Below are 19173 nucleotides of genomic sequence, written 5' to 3' on the forward strand. Positions count from 1 at the left end.
AAACTTATAATTACCAAAGGGGATAGCAAGTGGGGGAGGGAGATAAACTAGGAATTTGGGATATATGTATATATATATATACATATATATACATACACACTACTATATATAAAATAGATAAACAACAAGGACTATATAGCACAGGGAGCTATATTCAATATCTTACAATAACCTATAATGCAAAATAATCTGAAAAAGAATATATATATGGGTGTGTTTGTATAACTGAATCACTTTGCTGTATAACTGAATCACCTTGCTGTATACACAGAACTAACAACACTGCAAATTAACTATACTTCAATTTAAAATGGTTAAAAAAAGACACTAGAAAATGTGTGAGAAGGCTGGTTTTATCACCTATCTTCTGAATGATTAATTTGGTTGGTATGGCTAGTAAGGTAGGTGGCTACATTCTTTCTTACCATGCTGTGCATTTCTTGGATGACCTTCCCACGAAGGCACACTGCCCTATGATCAAATGAATCTGCTCTAATGTGTTCTGGCTTTGTTGACAGAACCATGATGTCAATGATCAGAACATATTTCTAGGTTATTAGTAAACAATTCTGACTTCCTTCAGAAATTAGATAATCTCTCTCAGTTAAAGAGACAAGTTTTCCATGGGAATCATAAATTCTGTCATCTCACTTTTATAGGATGTAAAAGACCTTTCCCCAAAAAAACTGTTCTCAAGAATTTTACCTAAAATATTTCCTCAAAAATCTACAAATGTATGCATATTTCACATCTTTCAATAAACCTTTTATATTTGTTTTTAATTTTGTCATACATGGATTTATTCATGTGATTCATTGCTGTATCAGAAAAATTGACAATAATAATTTTTTAAAAGACAGGATTTCCCATCCTGATATCTGAGCTTGTCTTGTTTTTAGATCTGTTGGTAAGTTTCATGCTTTTAGAGATTCTTCTCTGTAAGCTTATGAAGCTGATAGTTAATCTTATTATTATTTTTTAAATGAAAGAGCCACTGTTAACATAGTTAGCTACAGATAAAAATAATGTGCTAATGGAAGCAACCTAAATGTCCATTGACAGATGAATGGATAAATAAGACGTATGATACATAGATGAAAACAATGCAATACTACACCACTAAAAAAGGGAATGAAATAATACCATTTTTAGCAACATGCAGAGATATTGAAATCATACTAAGTGAAGTAAGTGAGACAGAGAAAGACAAATATATCACTTATATGTGGAATCTAAAATATGACACAAATGAACTTATTTACAAAACAGAAAACGGACTCACAGATGTAGAAAACAAATTTATGGTTAACAGAGAAGAAAGGGGATGGGAAAGGGATAAATTAGGAGTTTTGGGTTAGCAGATACAAACTACTACATACAAAATAGAGAAATAGCAAAGTCCTACTGTATAGCACAGGGAACTACATTCAATACAATAACAGACCATAATAGAAGAGAATATGAAAAAGAATATATATACACATATATGAAATGATATGTGTATTACACATATACACACATACATATATAGGCTTCCCTGGTGGTTCAGACGTAAAGAGTCCACCTGCAATGCGTGAGACCTGGATTTGATCCCTGAGTTGGGAAGATCCCCTGGAGGAAAGCATGGCAATCCACTCTAGTATTCTTGCCAGGAGAATCACCATGGACAGAGGAACCTGGCAGGCTACAGTCCATAGGGTCGCAAAGAGTTGGACATGACTAAGCACAGCACACACACACACACACACATAACTGAATCACTTTGCTGTATACCAGAAACTAACAATATTGTAAATTAACCATACTTAAGTCAAAAACTAGTTTGTCAATCTTTTTTTTTTTTTTTAATATTTAGTCATACCATATGGCATGCAGGATCTTAGTTCCCCAACCAGGGAGATCCAACCCACACCCCTGGCAGTGTAGTGTGGTGTCCTAACCACTGGACTGCCAGGGAATTCCCAATAGTCTGCCAATCTTGAGGAGATTTGAATGGCTTTTTGTTTTTCTCTTCATGACAACTTTATTATTATTAAAATATATACAACAAACTAAGGTGAGACTGAGGGTTTGAGTCTTTCAAAACCTCTCCCCACCCCTACTGTTTATCAGCACTGGCACAATGAAGGATGAATTTTGGACAGGCCAGACAAAGTGTAGTCTTCTCTCTAGCTGAGGAACTTCATCCCTACAGATGCCTAGGTCAAAAACTTTGGAGATACCCTTGAATTCACCTTTACCTCTAATCAGTTACAAAGTCTTATTGTCACTAGAGTCAAAATATCATATTTAATTGATTCTAAGAGGAACAATTGTTCACATCAGAATATAGATATATGTATATATATAAAGTCAGAATGCACTGCACCGTCAGTAGCATTTATATTCTCTCTCACAGAGGTAGTATCCCTATCACAGTTATCTTTGCCTACATAGGTACCAACCAACATCAAAACAGGCAATACATCAAATTTGCAAAATGGATGTCAGCAGCTTGGAAGAAGACAAGACAATAGTGGAACACGGTATTTAACCTCTTGGAATCAAATTGTTGTGGGAGTTGTAAGGAGATAAGGAATCAAAAGCACTTAACATTTCCAAAGTGGGAGCCGAAAGCAGGCTACTTCTACATAATTGCAAACCTGAATCAAGAACCCAGGGTCAAAACTTCTGTTTCCTGTCAAGATGAAGGAACAGGGCCCAGGCTTAACCTCCTGCCTGAAACAATCAAGCAGTCAGAAAAAAACTGTATGAAACATTGGCTTTCAAGACCCTGAATATTAAGCAAAAAAGGACAGCAATTTCTGGGATTCAGGAAAACAAGAGAAGAACCTTAACACTGCCCAGCCAGAATTCTGCCTTGAAAGACTTTTCCAGGCCATCCATGGAAGTGGGAACTTGGATAGAGCTTGGAGGCTTCCCTGAGCTAAGGAGACAAAGCTAATAAGGGTCCAAAGACATCAAAGTGACTAGAGTTTGAAGGACAGGTTATCCCTCTGTGTTCAGAGAGAAGAGAGTAACACATAGACAACTCTGGAGATTTAAGACCATTCCTTTTAGGTGTCCAATATACTAATCAGTACATGTATGTGAAAAAACAATCTCAGTACATGCATGTGAAAAAGCAACCTGAGGCCAGGAAAAGAACTACACAAACAGGGAAATACAAAATAGAATCAACATAAATTCTGTGACTGAGAATATATCATTCCAGCAGCCAGGCTGGAAAATTAAATAATTCACAGAACATTGAGTATTCAGAAGGGTCTTGTCTCAGTAGCAGGGCACATTAGTTACCACTAATCCAAATGTGACTTTGGTGCATCTATCAAATTTTAAGAACCAAAAGGATCAAACTGATTCCAAGTAACTGCTTCTAGAGCGAAAGTCAGGAATATTTACAGGAATACGAAAATATCTAGTATCCAAGAAGATAAAATTAGCAGTGTCTGAAATTAGGTCAAAAATTACCCAGCATGCAAAGTAACTCCCTCAAATACACTCATACTTAAAAAGAAAAATAAATAAATTAAAACAGTTACTATAACGCTATTCCTTATGTTGAAAAACTTTAGTAAAAACAACAACAACAACAAAAACTCCAGGTCCAAAGAATTTCACTGATAAATACTATCAAGCACATGAAGAAGAAATAACATCAATCTGTTCCACCAAACACATTCTCTTCCATGAAACAGAAGAGAAGTGAACAGACTTCCCAATTCATGGTATGAATCATGCTGATAACAAAAGCAGACAAAGATGGTATAAAAAAAGGACAAAATGCACAACTATCTCTCATGAACATAGATGTTAAAAACTCACAAACAATATACTGGAAAATCAAATTCAGTAATTCATATAAAGAATAACATCATGATTTAGTTGAGTTTATCTCAGGAATACAAGGTTGATTATTTGAAAATCAATTAATGTTATCCATTATAATAAAAGTTTAAGGAACTTTCACATGATCATATCAGTTGAGGTAGAAAAAACACTGGACAAAATTGAACATCCATTCAAGAGAATAATGCTCAGCAGATTAGGAATAGAACAGAAATTCTTCAAGGTGATAAAGAGCATTTATCAAAAAACCCACAGCTAAAATCATACTCAATGGTGCAAAACTGAATGCTTTCCCCCTTAAGATTGACAGTAAGTTAAGAACAGCCATTCTTGCCATATCTGTTCAACACTGCATTGGACATCCTTGCCAGTATGGTAAGGCCATAAATAAATAAGTGGTTTACAAATAGAAATGGAGAAACTAAAGCCATCCTTATTTGTAAACAACATGATTGTTTATGCAGAAAATTCAAAAACTCTCAGAACTATGTAGTGAGTTTAGCAAGTTCACAAAATAGCCAAAATAAACTAGTTATACACAACTGGAAACTAAAATAGAAAATATGATGTCCTTTGTAATAGCTGCAAAATATTGAAAGAGGTATAAGCCTAACTGAAATATATGCTGAAAATTAAAAAAAGACTGATGAAGCAATCAAAGAAGATCTAAATAAATGCCTAGACATGAAGCGCTCATAGGTTGAAATCATCACATATAAAATATATCAATTCCCTCCAAATCTACCTATAGAATTAAGGAAATTGAAAGTCCCAGCAAGATTTTCTGTATATATGGACATATTGTAAAATTTATATGGAAGGTCAAAGGAATTAGTATATAATAGCCAAAATGAATTTGAAAGGGAGAATAAAATTAGAGAAATCACACTACCTGATTTTAAGGCTTAAAGTTACAATAACTAAGACAATGTAGTATTGGTGAAAGAACTGGCACAAAGATTAGAAGAGAGAGCCCAGAACAGACCCACACTGAAACAGACAATGAATTTCTGATAGTTTTAAAAACAACTCAAGGGAGAAAAGATCAACTTTTCAACAAATGGCTGAAAGAATTGGACATCCTTAAACAAAAAATCCAACCTACACATAAAACTTATACTTTATATAAAAATTAACTGAAAAGAGGTCCTAGATCTAAAGGTAAAATATAAAACTATAACTCTTTCAGAAGAAGACACAGAAGAAAGTTTTGTGACCTGGGATTAGGCAAGGAGTTCTTAGATATAATATTAAAGGCACCATCCATGGAAAGAGAAAAATAAACTGGTATTCATCAAAATTCAAAGCTTTTGCTTTGTGAAAGATAAAGTTGAGCAACTTTGAAAAAAGAAGGTATAAATATTTTTAAGTTGCAAATCCAACAAAGGACTTGTTCTCAGCACATGTAAACTCTCAACACTCAAAAGCAGAAAACCAAAAAAGCTTGTTTAAAAAACTGGCAAGTAACTTTAATTAATACTACATCAAGGAGGAAATAAGCACATGTGTGACCAGCAGAATAATTCCTCACCCTTCCTCTTGCCAAAGACATCCATATCCTAAGCCCCAGAACCTATGAATATGTTACATGAAAAGGGGGAATTAAGGTTGCTGATGAAAAACGTTGCTAATCAGCTCACCTTAAAATAGAAAGAGTACCTTAGATTATCTAGGTAGGCCAAATATAACCACAAACTTTTTAAACTGGAAGAGGGAGAGAGAACAGGTGGTTAGAGTCATAGAAAGATCTGAAGATGCTGTTACTGGCTTTGTAGATGCCAAGGCTTGTAGACAGCCTTCAAAAACTGAAAAATCAAAGAAAATGGACCCTTCAGAAGAAATACAGCCCGGCTAACACCTTGATTTTAGTTCAGCAAGACCTACTATAGACTTCTGACTCTCCAGAACTGTAAAATAATTGTGTTGCTTTAAGCCACTAAGTTTGTGGTTATGTGTTACAGCAGCAACTGGGAACTAATACAACCTAAGAATATGTTCAAAATCATAAGCTATTATTTATATATACAAAATCCATATATATAATGCAAATTAAAACAATGATGAGATACCACTACACACCAGTCAGAATGGCTAAAATAAAAAATACTGACAATATCAAGTGATGACAAGAATGCAGAGCACAGATATGCAGATGACACCACTATTATGGCAGAAAACCAAGAGGAAATAAAGAATCTCTTGATGAAGATAAAAGAGGAGAGTGAAAAAGCTGTCTTAAACTCAGCATTCAAAAAAATAAGATCATGGCATCTGGTCCCATCACTTTATGGCAAATAGTTGGGGGAAAAATGGAAACAGTGACAGATTTTATTTTCTTGGCTCCAAAATCACTGTGGATGGTGACTGCAGCCATGAAATCAAAAGACACTTGCTTCTTGGAAGAAAAGCTATGACAAAACTAGACAGCATATTCAAAACCAGAGACATCACTTTGCTGACAAAGGTCTGTCTATTCAAAGCTGTGGTTTTTCCAGTAGTCATGCATGGATATGAGAGTTGGGCCATAAAGAAGGCCGAGTGCCAAAGAATACTGATGTTTTCAAGCTGTGGTGCTGGACAAGACTCTTGAGAGTCCTATGGACTGCAAGGAGATCAAACCAGTCAGTCCTAAAGGAAATCAACCCTGAATACTCACTGGAAGGACTGATGCTGAAGGTGAAGCTCCAATATTTTGGCCATCTGATGCAAAGAGTGGACTCATTGAGAAGAACCTGATACTGGGAAATACTGAAGGCAGCAGAAGAAGGGGACAAGAGAGGATGAGATGGTTGGATGGCATCACTGATTCAGTAGACATGAGTTTGAGCAAACCCTGGGAGTCTGTGAAGGACAGGGAAGCCTGGCATACTGCAGTCCATGGAATTGCAAAGAATTGGACCCGTCTGAGCAACTGAACAACAAAAATCCCTAAGTAGTCAGAAGGCATTGTGTCATAGTTTCTTAATTTCAACAGAGGCTTTCCCCTCCTCCCCCACTTAATGGTGCATAAAATAATGGCACATCTCTCAATCAATGGTGTCTTGGACTCAAAGAAATGCAGTTTACCCAGCATGGGATATACTACCATGGTCCATGTCATCCTCATACCCAGCTGGACTTCTTGACTGCTCTTATTATAGCCACAGTTAGACCCACCATAGTCTATTCTCAACAGAGCATATAGAGTGATACTTTAAAACATAAACCAAATGAAGTCACTACTCTGCTCAAAATCTTCCTGTAACTTCTCATCTTATTCAGACTAACAGCCCAAGCCCCTATAAAATCCTACAACATCTGTACCATTCTTTATCCCTCCTCACAGTTGTCCTGCCTTCTTACTTTCCTCTAGTCTTTAAACTCTCTTTACTTCAGTTACATCAGCTTCTCTACACGTCAAGAAATATGTCAAGAATGTCTCTACCTCAGGACCCTTGCACATGCTCTTCTCTATGCCTGGAATTTCCTTCCCCCTGCCTCGTGCATGTGACTCTATCTGTATCTCCCTTAGATCCTTGCTCAAAATGCCATTTTATCAGCGAATGTTTTCTTACTAACCTATTTAAAGCTGCAATTCCCTCCAGTACCTTTGGCTGCCAGTCCGTCCCTGTCTCTAGTTCTTCTTTTTTTTTTTTTAATTTTTATTTATTTTTTTTATTTTTTAAATTTTAAAATCTTTAATTCTTACATGCATTCCCAAACTCTCACCTCCCTCCCTTTCCCCACTCAGTTTTACTTTTTCCTATGACTTTTCTATGTCTACTTTTTTTCCTTCTCTGTTTTACTTTTTTCTATGTATCACCACATGACACATATACATTTAATTAATTTATTCATTTAGTCTCTTTGCCTGCCCCTAACACTAGTAAGCAAGCCCCATGAAAAAAATAGACTTTGGTCTGTTTTGCTCTTTCCTGTGTTTCCAGCACCTATAACAGTTCCTCAGCACATAGCAGGTACCCAAGAAACATTTGGTGCTGAATAAATGAATGAGTGAATTGCTGTTGAATGAGTGAATAAGTGACTTGTGAGTATAGCCTGAAGTCAGATACAAAGTGAAATTTCTTTAGAGTTTTGTGCTTTTCCTAAAAAAAAATCATATGTATTTTCTACTTGACAATATTAGGCCTGTCTTTTATTATAAATATCCTTTATCTCAATATCTTTGAGTCAGCATGATAACCCCAGAATATATTTACTCATAGCCATTATAAATCAACATAAGCACAGTCTGAGAGGGAAAGTTGGGTATTAGGAGCTTCATTTTATCTTGATATAATTTAGTTTATCTAGCCCTCACCACCCAAGGGAGACAGAGAGAGAACTTTCAGATACCAAGATATTTTCAAAACACACAGATACATTTGACAGGTCTGCAAAACTGGAGACATCAGATTGATATCATATAGGCTGGTTTTGGATCTAAGTGTATTCTGAGTATATACGGAGAATACACAATATAGTACAAGCCAGTAATATTTTGATTGGGATGGACAGGTACACACTGCTATGTTTAAAACGGATAACAAACAAGGTTGTTCTATATAGCACATGGAACTCTGCTCAATGTTATGTGGTAGCCTGGATGGGAGAAAGTTTGGGGGAGAATGAATATATGTATATGTATGGCTGAGTCCCTTTGATGTCCACCTGAAACTATCACATTGCTAATCAGCTATACTTCAATACAAAATAAAAAGTTCAAAAAATTTGAGAAAAAATGAGTTTTTAATTTCAAAAATCAAAAGTAAGTTAATATAAGCTAAATTTGATAATTTTTTCATTGGGTTGGGGAAGTAGGAAAAAGTGATCTGGAAAAATGGAAAGGCTGAAGGCTCTCAGTAGACAGCCTTTTCCTTCAAAAGGAGGGCAAGAGTGCCTTCAGTTCAGTTCAGTCGCTCAGTCGTGTCCAACTCCTTGCGACCCCATGAATCGCAGCACGCCAGGTCTCCCTGTCCATCACCATCTCCCGAGTTCACTCAGACTCACGTCCATCGAGTCAGTGATGCCATCCAGCCATCTCATCCTCTGTCATCCCCTTCTCCTCCTGCCCCCAATCCCTCCCAGCATCAGAGTCTTTTCCAATGAGTCAACTCTTCTCATGAGGTGGCCAAAGTACTGGAGTTTCAGCTTTAGCATCATTCCTTCCAAAGAACACCCAGGACTGATCTCCTTTAGAATGGACTGGTTGGATCTCCTTGCAGTCCAAGGGACTCTCAAGAGTCTTCTCTAACACCACACTTCAAAAGCATCAATTCTTCAGTGCTCAGCCTTGGTGCAGCTTATGTCTGTTTTCTGCATTTGTATTAGGTAATAATAATGTCTTTTATTACAAAGATGGTTTGTTTTTCATTCATCAGCAAATGGCAGCCACTTGATAAGTTTCTCCTACTTCTCCTTTTCCTTCTGGCACTTTCCACCATGGTCTTTCTCCACTCTCCATTTTTTTTTTCTTTATTCCCCTGAGGTTTGATAACATACGGGGAAAATCTGGGTGTAAGTTCAGGAGGAAATGAATTCAGTGCGGGGAATATGGCTATAAGGAGTTTGAGAAGATTGTGTGGCTGGCTTTTAGTGTCTTTTGTTAGAGTGTAGGGAGAAGGCAATGGCACCTCACTCCAGTACTCTTGCCTGGAAACTCCCATGGACGGAGGAGCCTGGTAGGCTGCAGTCCATGGGGTTGCTAAGAGTCGGGCATGACTGAGCGACTTCACTTTCGCTTTTCACTTTCATGCATTGGAGAAGGAAATGGCAACCCACTCCAGTATTCTTGCCTGGAGAATCCCAGGGACGAAGGAGCCTGGTGGACTGCCATCTATGGGGTCGCACAGAGTTGGACATGACTGAAGCGACTTAGCAGCAGCAGGGAGAGACCTGGCAGAACTCCTCCAGGCCTCATGGGTGGAGAGCCGCTCACCTGGCCGGCACACTGGGCTCCGCAGAGCAGTCTCATCTCCCCTGCCTGTTGGTCATCTCACAGTCTGTATATATAGGGTGGAAGGTTCTTCTGGGGGTGGAGAAAACATAAATGGGGCAGCTTGTTCAGCATCTGCTATAGATTGTGGTGAGGTGCATGCATAGGCTGGGCTTTATTGATATAAATCATTTTGTCATGAGGCATCGTCAGTGCTAAGGTAAACGAATCAGTCGCCTTTTGTCATTATGGATCATCATTGGCTTGTGTCTTATGTGATTTACCCACTGTTGGTTTGAATAGAGCACTGTTCACTGAGGTATCTGTCTGCAGACCTGGCGATGACTTATGGCTCTCAACTGGCTGCAGTTCATCCTTTCAGGGCTTCTCCAACTTTGTTCCAGTGATTCAGGCTCCAAAGGGCCCCGATCACCTTTTAACAGGAGGGTAGGGGGAATATCTATCTGAGCAGAGTGTGCAGGCTTTTCTATGAGGACAGGAAGGCAGAGGGATGTGAGGGAATAAAGGAAGGATTCTCATCATGAAAACATGCCCCTGGAAGTTGCCCTACAGCAGTCACTGCACGAATGTCTGTCATCTCTTTTTGTGCCTCATGGAAGTCCTTAGATTCTTCGATAACAAACACCGATTCAATTATGTAACACCAATAATTAGAAAGACTTCAACTCTTTAGTATTCCTTGAAAAGCTCTATCAAAGAAATCTTTTATTTTTCAATAAGAAATGCTGTAGGGTTTTAATAAATTTTATACTTCAAAAAATCACTAAGTACCTTTTGAATGTAATTTTTTTTTCTGCAAATATCCCACCATGACTTCAGAGATTTACAAAAGAATTATGCCTCTACCCTTCGCTGGTTTTCATCTTCTAAACTGTTTAATTTTTCATCTTATAGAAGAAACAACCAGCACATGATCACAGGAAAAATAAATCTCACCTGAACGCACTACATCAACGTCTAACTTACTCTGCCCTTCATCATTTTCTCTGCTCAGGTATTTTTTCTTTTTTTTCTTCAGAATCACATTTTTCACTGCCTGAGGTGTGTTAGAAAGGGGAGAGTTTCCTAAGCTGGCACCTCTGATGTTTCATGTATTTACAAGTTCCTAGTCTTTCTTCCCACCTCCTCTTCTTCCCCAGCGGCTAGTCCTTTGGGTGAGCTGCTTTTTCCTGTCTTCTCAGAATAGTTCTCCAGCAAACAGTGCTTCTTTTTCCCCCCTGCAACTACAAGTCCCTTGTAGTTTAAAGCCACAAACCCCCCATACATCAAGTGTTTTCCTCCAACTAGTCAACAATTAAGAGGACAAAACCACAGTCAGTAAAGAAATTCATTCCCGTTTCCCAAATCACAGGAGACATGTACAAAGAAGTCCTCATTAAGGATCTTTTGGAGGATTCCAGACAATGGAAAAATTGAGAAAATATGCCAAGAAAGGTCAAGTTATTCTAGAAATGGTGGGGTGGGGAGGGAGATGGGAGGAATGCTCAGGGGCGAGAGGACATGGATAAACCTACGGCTGAGTCATGTTGATGTTTGGTAGGAAACACAATACAGTAAAGCAATCAACCTTCAATTAAAAATAAATAGATGTTAACAAGTGCACGGTCTTGAGTACAAGGGTGGTTTTGTTTCTCTCTCTCTCTGCTGCAGTGCCTAGAACAGTGAGTCTCAGAGGATCATGTATGGTAAAATGATCTAGCTTGCTGGGTGAGTCTGTTGTTGGGTCAGGTATCTCGAGAACATATACCATCTACCCTAGGAGGACCCAGCTGGGCAGGCACTTAAAGTACCTCACCTTGATCCATCTAACTGCTTTACAAACACTCTGGGAACAGCAGAATTTTGGACAATCAAGAGGAACAAATAAGTGCTTAAGCTCTGGAATCAGACTCTGGGCTGGCATTTTGGCTCTTATACTTCATAGCTGTGGAACTCTGAGCAAGTCACCTAATCTGTCTAAGCCTCAGTTATCTCATTCATAACATGGGGATAAACAGTACCTTGCTACAAAGTTGTTATAAGGATTAAATGAAATGATCGTGTAAAGTTCCCGGCACGTACACGTATAGCAGGCACACAAGTATTCAGCTGCTACAGAGAGATTAGGACACAATAGTCTATAACTGGCTTCACATAGTCACTGCCCAATATCTATTCTGGAGAAACGTGTGATCAGCACTGATCCAAGGTCACTTTGTCAGTGAAGACCATGTGATTTCACAGTGGCAGGAGATCATTTGTTCTACTCTGCCCCTCTCTCTACTATTCTGCCAGACTGTGAATCAGTGAGGGGTCAGGATGTAGCCTGTTCTCACGCTGGATAGCAAAGCTCATGCTTTCTTGTTGAATATATCCAGATCTATGCCTAATTTCCTTCTAATGTGCCTCTAAAGAAAAGGTTTCCTCTGTGGGATTGAAGTGGGTGACCTGACTTGTCTTACCTAAACTAATCCACAAAAAAAGAACCTAACTCTCTTCCCACAGGGTTTTCATATTTGGCTTCATTTGGTTGGAGATGTCATTCCCTAATTGCTGCAGGGAGTTAAGCCAGGGGACTATGACAAATCAGAAGGCCCAGAGATGGCCCCATCTCTGTAGTGTCTTACATTTGGTTGTGGTGAGCTGGGATTTATACTGCCCGCGGACCAGCCTGCAGGTGGACCCATCTCCGTTGCAGACTCCACAGTTATCCTCCTTGATGGTGCTTCCCAGCTGGTGATCGCAGCCAACAATCTAACAAAAAAGAGAGATGTGTAATTTAACCCAGTGCCTACTGCTAAAGGGATGCAGGGTGGGGCCCTTCATCATCCAGTCAGCCTCCTTCATCCTTGAGATGAAGATAAAGATGAGATGAAGATCCATTCTGATGACAGGAACCAAACTGGAATTTGAATCAGGCTAAGAAGGAAAAAATGTAGCATGGGTAAAGACATTTTCATAGTTCAAATATATTGAAATATACAAAGAGAAAGAAAGATGGGAAGGACAGAGGGGAAAGGGAGGGAGGGAGGGAGGGGAAGGGAGGGGAGGATGATGGGTAGGAAGAAGAAGAGAAGGAGAGAGAGAGGAAGATGCTGCACTACTAATATTATAGAACTTCAATTCCAAAATAATTCCCACTTTCAATAAATGTGCTTCATCCAAATCACAAAAAATACAACTGTGGGATAACTATAGCAGGAAAAATGTTGTGAATAACCTCTGTGTTAGTCCATAAGTTCCTTAGAATGTAAGATGCACAGGGGTGAGGTTCTGTATCTTGGCTTCATTGATGTTTTCCAAGCAACTAGAACAGTGCTTGGCAAATTACAAGACTTCAATAAATGTTTGCTAACTGATAATTAAACATACTCCCTTTTCTAGCTAGCACTTCAACTAAGGAAACAGAAACAGAAGCACAGAATCAGCCGACAGAAACAAGGTTGGTGTACATGCATGTGGTGGAAGAGGAGGGTTGACACGAAGGGCAGCAGAGATAGCCCACAGTGAGTGCCTGCTATTGCCTGGCCCTGGCCTGTATCAGGCACAAGACACACATCTCATTCATTCTTAAGACAACCATGTAAGGTATCCCTGTTTTATAGATGAGGTCATGAATCTTACCAAGGTCACTTAGCTAATAAGCAGCTGAGTTCTAAATGCATCTAATAAAATATTTGTGCTTTGTCCAAATCAGGCTTAACAAAGTCACAAGTCTTTATCACTTATGTGGGCAAACTCATTTGTATCCTTAATCTTTTCATTGCAATGTTCAAGCTAAAAAACTTTCAAATCCAAACTGAACTATAGAGTTGTATCTCGACAGTTCTAGTGAAATTTAATATCATACTCCTAAACTACTTCAACTACTGTCATGGGCAAAATAAGATAAGAACTGTAGAGACATTTGAAGGAGCTTTTCTCCACAATGTCCCCACAATCCGTCCTGTCTTTCCAAAGTTTGGTTATTAGCATGAACTTTCTTTGAGGATTTTGTACCTCCAACTAACAATTGCAAACACATGTTTCGGCAAAGGCTTGAAAAGCACAACTATGTAATACTGTGCTGTGTATGTGCTAAATTTTAAAAATGTAGTTATGTGTACCTCTTCCCTAAAATAATACAGACATCTTTAAAAATAGATAACAAAACAACAACTCCTTCAGTAATTCTATAAATTTTGAAATGTAAAGATGTCAGGAAAATGTAGTGCCCAGTTCTTAAGTGAGGAGTGAAGGAGTTGGTTCCATCTTTGGAGTGTTCACTGTGGTCAAGCTGCAATTGGCTTCAATATGTTCAGAAGCTGCAGTGAGGCCATTTCAGAATTTATGCCAGCTTCATCCATGTAGAGCCCAGCATGTGCTGGCTTAAGACTACTCTGATGTGCTTCCCTATAACCGCAATGAAATTATTTTCAAAATTCTTATCTGTAAATGAACCTATATAGGAGCGGAGCAATGCTGCCTTGATTCTTATATTTCAAGCACCGTGTGAAACAGAGTGTGAAAGTAACTTATTTACAAAGACATAACAATTATTCAACCATTCAGCCAATAGTGATTGAAGTTCTGTTATGAGCCAAACACTGTGCTGGAAGCAAAACCCAATGGTGAGTTCAAGGACATATGGATCCACTCTCATGGGACTTAAGAGTCTAGTGATGGAGGCAGATATTATGCAAATCAGCACACACATGCAGAATGTAAATGCAGAATGATAATTATGATGAAATCTATAAGACATAGATAATGGGATACTATGAGAGCATAAATTATGGATAACTTGATCTGTGTAGAAAGGCCAGAGTAGGAATTCTCTGGCAGTCCAGTGGTTAGGACACAGGCTTTCAAGGCCATGGACCTGGATTCAATCCTGGTTGCGGAAGTAAGATCCTACAGGCTCCAAAGCACAGCAAAAACAAAAACAGAACAACAAAGAAACAAAGGCCAGAGAAGATTTTCCTGAGGAAAAGTCTTTTGAGCTGAGAACTGAATGAGTCAGAGTTAACTAGACAAAGAGGAGGTGTTGCCATAAGGCTTACTGCACCTTTTTGTCATGGCTACATACTAGCTAAATAAAAAATATGCAAAAATCAAAGCTGGCAAAAAAAAAAAAAATCAAGACTGGATTTGACACCTAAAGCAAAGACAACAGAAACAAAAATAAACAAGGTGGGGGGACTACATCAAACTAAAAATTTTATGCACAGCAAAGGAAGCAATTAACAGAATGAAAAGGTAACCCATATTCTCCCAGAAAATAGCTGTAAATCATATATCTGATAAAGGCTTAATATCAAGAGTATAAAGGCTCATGCAACTCAACAGAGAATAAACCATACAACCAAATGAAAAAATAAACAGAGGATCTGAATAGGCACTTTTCCAAAGAAGATATCTAGGTGCGCAAAAAACACATGAAACGGTGCTTAACAATATTCATCATCAGGGAAATGCATAACAAGGGCAAAATGAGATATCACCTCATAGCTATCAAAAATACAATAAATAAGTCTTGGTGAGGAAAAGGGAACCCTCACGTACCATTGGTGAGAATGTACATTCTTGTAGCCCCTATGGAAAACAGTATGGAGGTTCCTCAAAAAATTAAAAATAGTTCTATCATATGAACCAGCAATTTCACTCATGGATATTTATCCAAAAGCAACAAAACTGCTGTCTTGAAAAGATATCTGCATCCCTTTTTTCATCACAGCACTATTTGTAACAGCCAAGACATGAAATTAATCTAAGTGCCTATTGACAGATGAATGGATATCTATCTGAAAAGAAGGAAATCTGTTATTTGCAAAAATATAAATGGACCTTGAGGGCATTACCTTAAATAAGGCAGACAGAGAAAGGCAAATATCATATGACCTCATGTACACATGGAATCCAAAAACAAACAGATGAAGAAGCAACTCATAAATACAGAGACTAGATTGGAGGTTGCCAATGGTGTAGGTTGAGGCTAGGTGAAATGGGTGAAGGTGATCAAAAGGCACAAACTTCTAGATATAAAAAAATAAGTCATAGGGATGCAATGTGCAGTATGATGACTATAATTAATAATATTGCATTGTATATTTGAAAGCTTCTAAGAGAATCAATGTTAAAAGTTCTCATCATAAGAAAAAATACTTATAACTATGTGTGGTGATGGATATTAATTTATTGTGATGAACATTTATTGGTATATACAAATATTTTGTATTTTGTATGCCTTCAATTAATATAATATTATGTCTGTTATATCTCAAAAGATATCAGAAGACTACAGTACATGATTGCCTTAGTAGGGTTGAATCCTTTGAGAAAATATGGCAACCTTAATTTATGTAGTAATCAAAGGATCATTGACCCTAGTGTTCTTGTTTGGGGTTGAAGAAAGACAACCTTAATTTTATAAGATACTTAGCTCTGTAGAAGATCAATGGGAATGGGAACTTAAGCTCTCAGGTATCTCAAACCTAAGGAGGTGTACTCAAAGAAATTTCAGGTTTCTCAAAGGATTTACTTTCTCTGGAGAATTTTTAATCTCTAAAGGAGATTTTTATATATTTAATCTCTAAAGGAAAATTTTATATCTCTAAAGGAGCCAGAATGGAGATAATCATGAAAATCTCTCTCTAATACTAAAGATTTCTTTTGGTTCCAAAGTCATTTTAAGAAAAGAACAATCCAGTTTCATTGATCCAAAGTAACAGTCATATTAGGAATAGCTAAATAGAAGGTGACATATTTAAGGGTAACTTGGCCAGACCACCAACTTAGTGTTCCCAGTGTGGGTTTATGGACCCTATGATACGAACCAAGTCAGTTCTAACTGGTCTTTGTTTAACTTCAGAATTGAAAAGACAAACATCTCCCTGACACAATAGTATTTTTTTTTTCTTTTTGTAGCAGTTCCTTTTTAAGATGCCAAAGTATTCTAACTCAATTATTTTTAAGATGTGGAATACTTTATCATCAGATAAAATGTTCCTATTTTGATCCAAGTGGAAAATTAATTGCAGTTACATCAGGAAAATCACTGTGGACATAACTCAATCTGTTGATCCTGAGTAACTGTTAATTAAAAGTTAGTTAAACTATTATGACATAAACCAACACAACACTGTAAAGCAATTTTCCTTCAATTAAAAAATAAAATTTAAAAGGTGCTATCATTAATAATAGAGATAAAATAAACAGAAATATAGGAAAAGGCTCAGTTGGCAGAAATAACGCCAGACTTCTCTGCGCCTTTACATACACTATTATTTCTGCCTGGCATGCTCTTCCAATTCTCCATTTGGCAAATTCCTATTCATCCTTCAAATCCCAAATTAGCTGTCTCCTCCTCAAAAAGGCCTTTTGCAGATTCCAGAGTTAAGGAGCTTAATGGTCTATGATTCCTCAGCCTTTTGTTCATAAGTCCCTGGGGCTTCCCTGGTGGCTCAGCGTAAATATATTGGCCTGCAATGCAGGAGATGCGTGAAATTTCATCCCTGGGTTGGGAAGATCCCCTGGAGGAGGAAATGGCTATCTACACCAGTATTCCTGCTTGGAGAATCCCATGGACAGAAAAGCCCGGTGGGCATGGGGTCACAAACAGTCAGACACAACTGAACAGTTGAGCATACACACACAGATACCCAATCCAAAGAACACATTTCTTATTGGCTACATCACCAAGTTGCAACTAGTGAAATAAAAGTGAGAAAGTTATGTGGAACTTCTGGAAAGGCTGCCTTACAAGAAGCTGACTTAGCTGGGGAGGGACCCTTCTGCCTGCCTGCCTTTCTGCCTTTCACTGTGTTGGAAAATGAGACAGCCTTGAGAATAGGAGGATGGCAGAGCAGAGAGAAAGAAAGAGCCCAGTTATGGAACCCCATCCTGGACAGATTACCTTTTGACTTCTTTTTTTTTTTTCTTTTTTTGGTGAGTAAATCCTTTATGAGTTTAAGCCATTATTATCTGGGGGTTTCTTTTATATATTCTCAATTCAAACAGCTGCATAACATTTTAAGTTTAATCTATTAACACGTCTGTTTCCATAGCAGATCATGTGCTGAGAGCCCCTATTTTATTATCTTTCTATCTCTGCTGGTTAGCACAATGTTTGGCATTGGTGATGCACAATAAATGTCAGTGAATCAATGAAATACACAGCATCAAACATAATGGTTTGCTCACAATTCTAGTGTAGGTTACAGATAAGAAACCTTAGACTGCAGTCACTGATGACATACATGTGTACAAAAATGTATATATATGTATGTGTGTTATCATATATCTGTGTATACAGAGAAACAGACATACTATAAATGACAACTAGAAGCTAAATCTTAACCTCCGTCCTGGTGCATGAATAAGAATTATTGTAAAGGACTAGTACTTTTAAGAGACTCATGTGCACCTATACTCATTATTAATGAAATGTCATGGAAGGCAATGTTCAGGTCACTGAGTTCCCAGACCCACCCCATTCTGGACGAAACATTAAAGTGAGATAATGGCCACTCATAACTTTGGGCAACTGCATGGAATTTTTTGTTAAGGGTGGAAAACTGAGTATTTTGGCCTAATTCAGCTTGTTTTATTCTGCTACTAGGTGTCAGCTTCATGGTCTAACTTCCTCCCCATCCAAAATGATTGACTAGTTTTGCTTTAACAAAACAAAACTTTTGTCCCAGGTGATATAAAAAGCAAGAAGTTTCCAGATGTGTTTGTTGTTTAGACACCATGGTCACGTTTTGTTTGTCTGTCTTGAATGCATGCTTTTTGTATACACTTGTGCAAACATGGGCTTCCCTGGTGACTCAGATGGTAAAGAATCTGCCTGCAAGGCAAGAGACCTGGATTCAATCCCGGGGTTGGGAAGATCCCCTGGAGAAGGGAATGGCTACCCACTTCAGTATTCTTGTCTGGAGAATCCCATGGACAGAGGAGCCTGGTGGGCTACAGTCCATGGGATCACACAGAGTTGGACATTACTGAACGACTGACATTGCATATACGTGCATAAAGACAGACAGTTCTTCGTCTCTTGAGGGGAACACATACGTTTAACATTGTTGGTTTTTCTTCTTCTTTTTTTTTTTTTTTCAGGATTTACTACAGAGAGGGGAGAAAACCCTTCTGAACAAAAAACTAGAACTGTAATACCCAGTCCAAGTTGGCTCACAGACTTTGAGCATGACATGCAGATTTTAGGCATCAGGCCTATAGTATGTGGTGACAGAATGCTTCTTTGTTCACCTCACATAGCTGATAGCAAGTGAACAGGCAGAACACAAGCCTGAAATTCTCTAGACACCGAAATATGTATAATAAAATGTCTTCACTAGGAGCCACAAGAGAAAGAGAGATCACCGCATGGATAATTTGGAGAATGTAAATAAACACAGTCCATAAGATACCAT

General features: G+C 38.1%; 1 protein-coding gene across 2 annotated transcripts in view; it reads right to left on the reverse strand.

Moving 5' to 3' along the window:
• The window catches only part of ADAMTSL1 (ADAMTS like 1), a 1105223-nt gene that overhangs the window by 293807 nt on the left and 792243 nt on the right, over positions 1 to 19173 (reverse strand). For both annotated transcript variants that reach the window (XM_018051922.1, XM_005683638.3), the window contains one exon: positions 12391 to 12517. In XM_018051922.1, the coding sequence (XP_017907411.1) occupies positions 12391 to 12517 (127 nt within the window). The remainder of the gene's footprint in view (positions 1 to 12390; positions 12518 to 19173) is intronic.

This window comes from Capra hircus, chromosome 8, assembly GCF_001704415.2.
Source record: "Capra hircus breed San Clemente chromosome 8, ASM170441v1, whole genome shotgun sequence".
NCBI lineage: Eukaryota > Metazoa > Chordata > Mammalia > Artiodactyla > Bovidae > Capra > Capra hircus.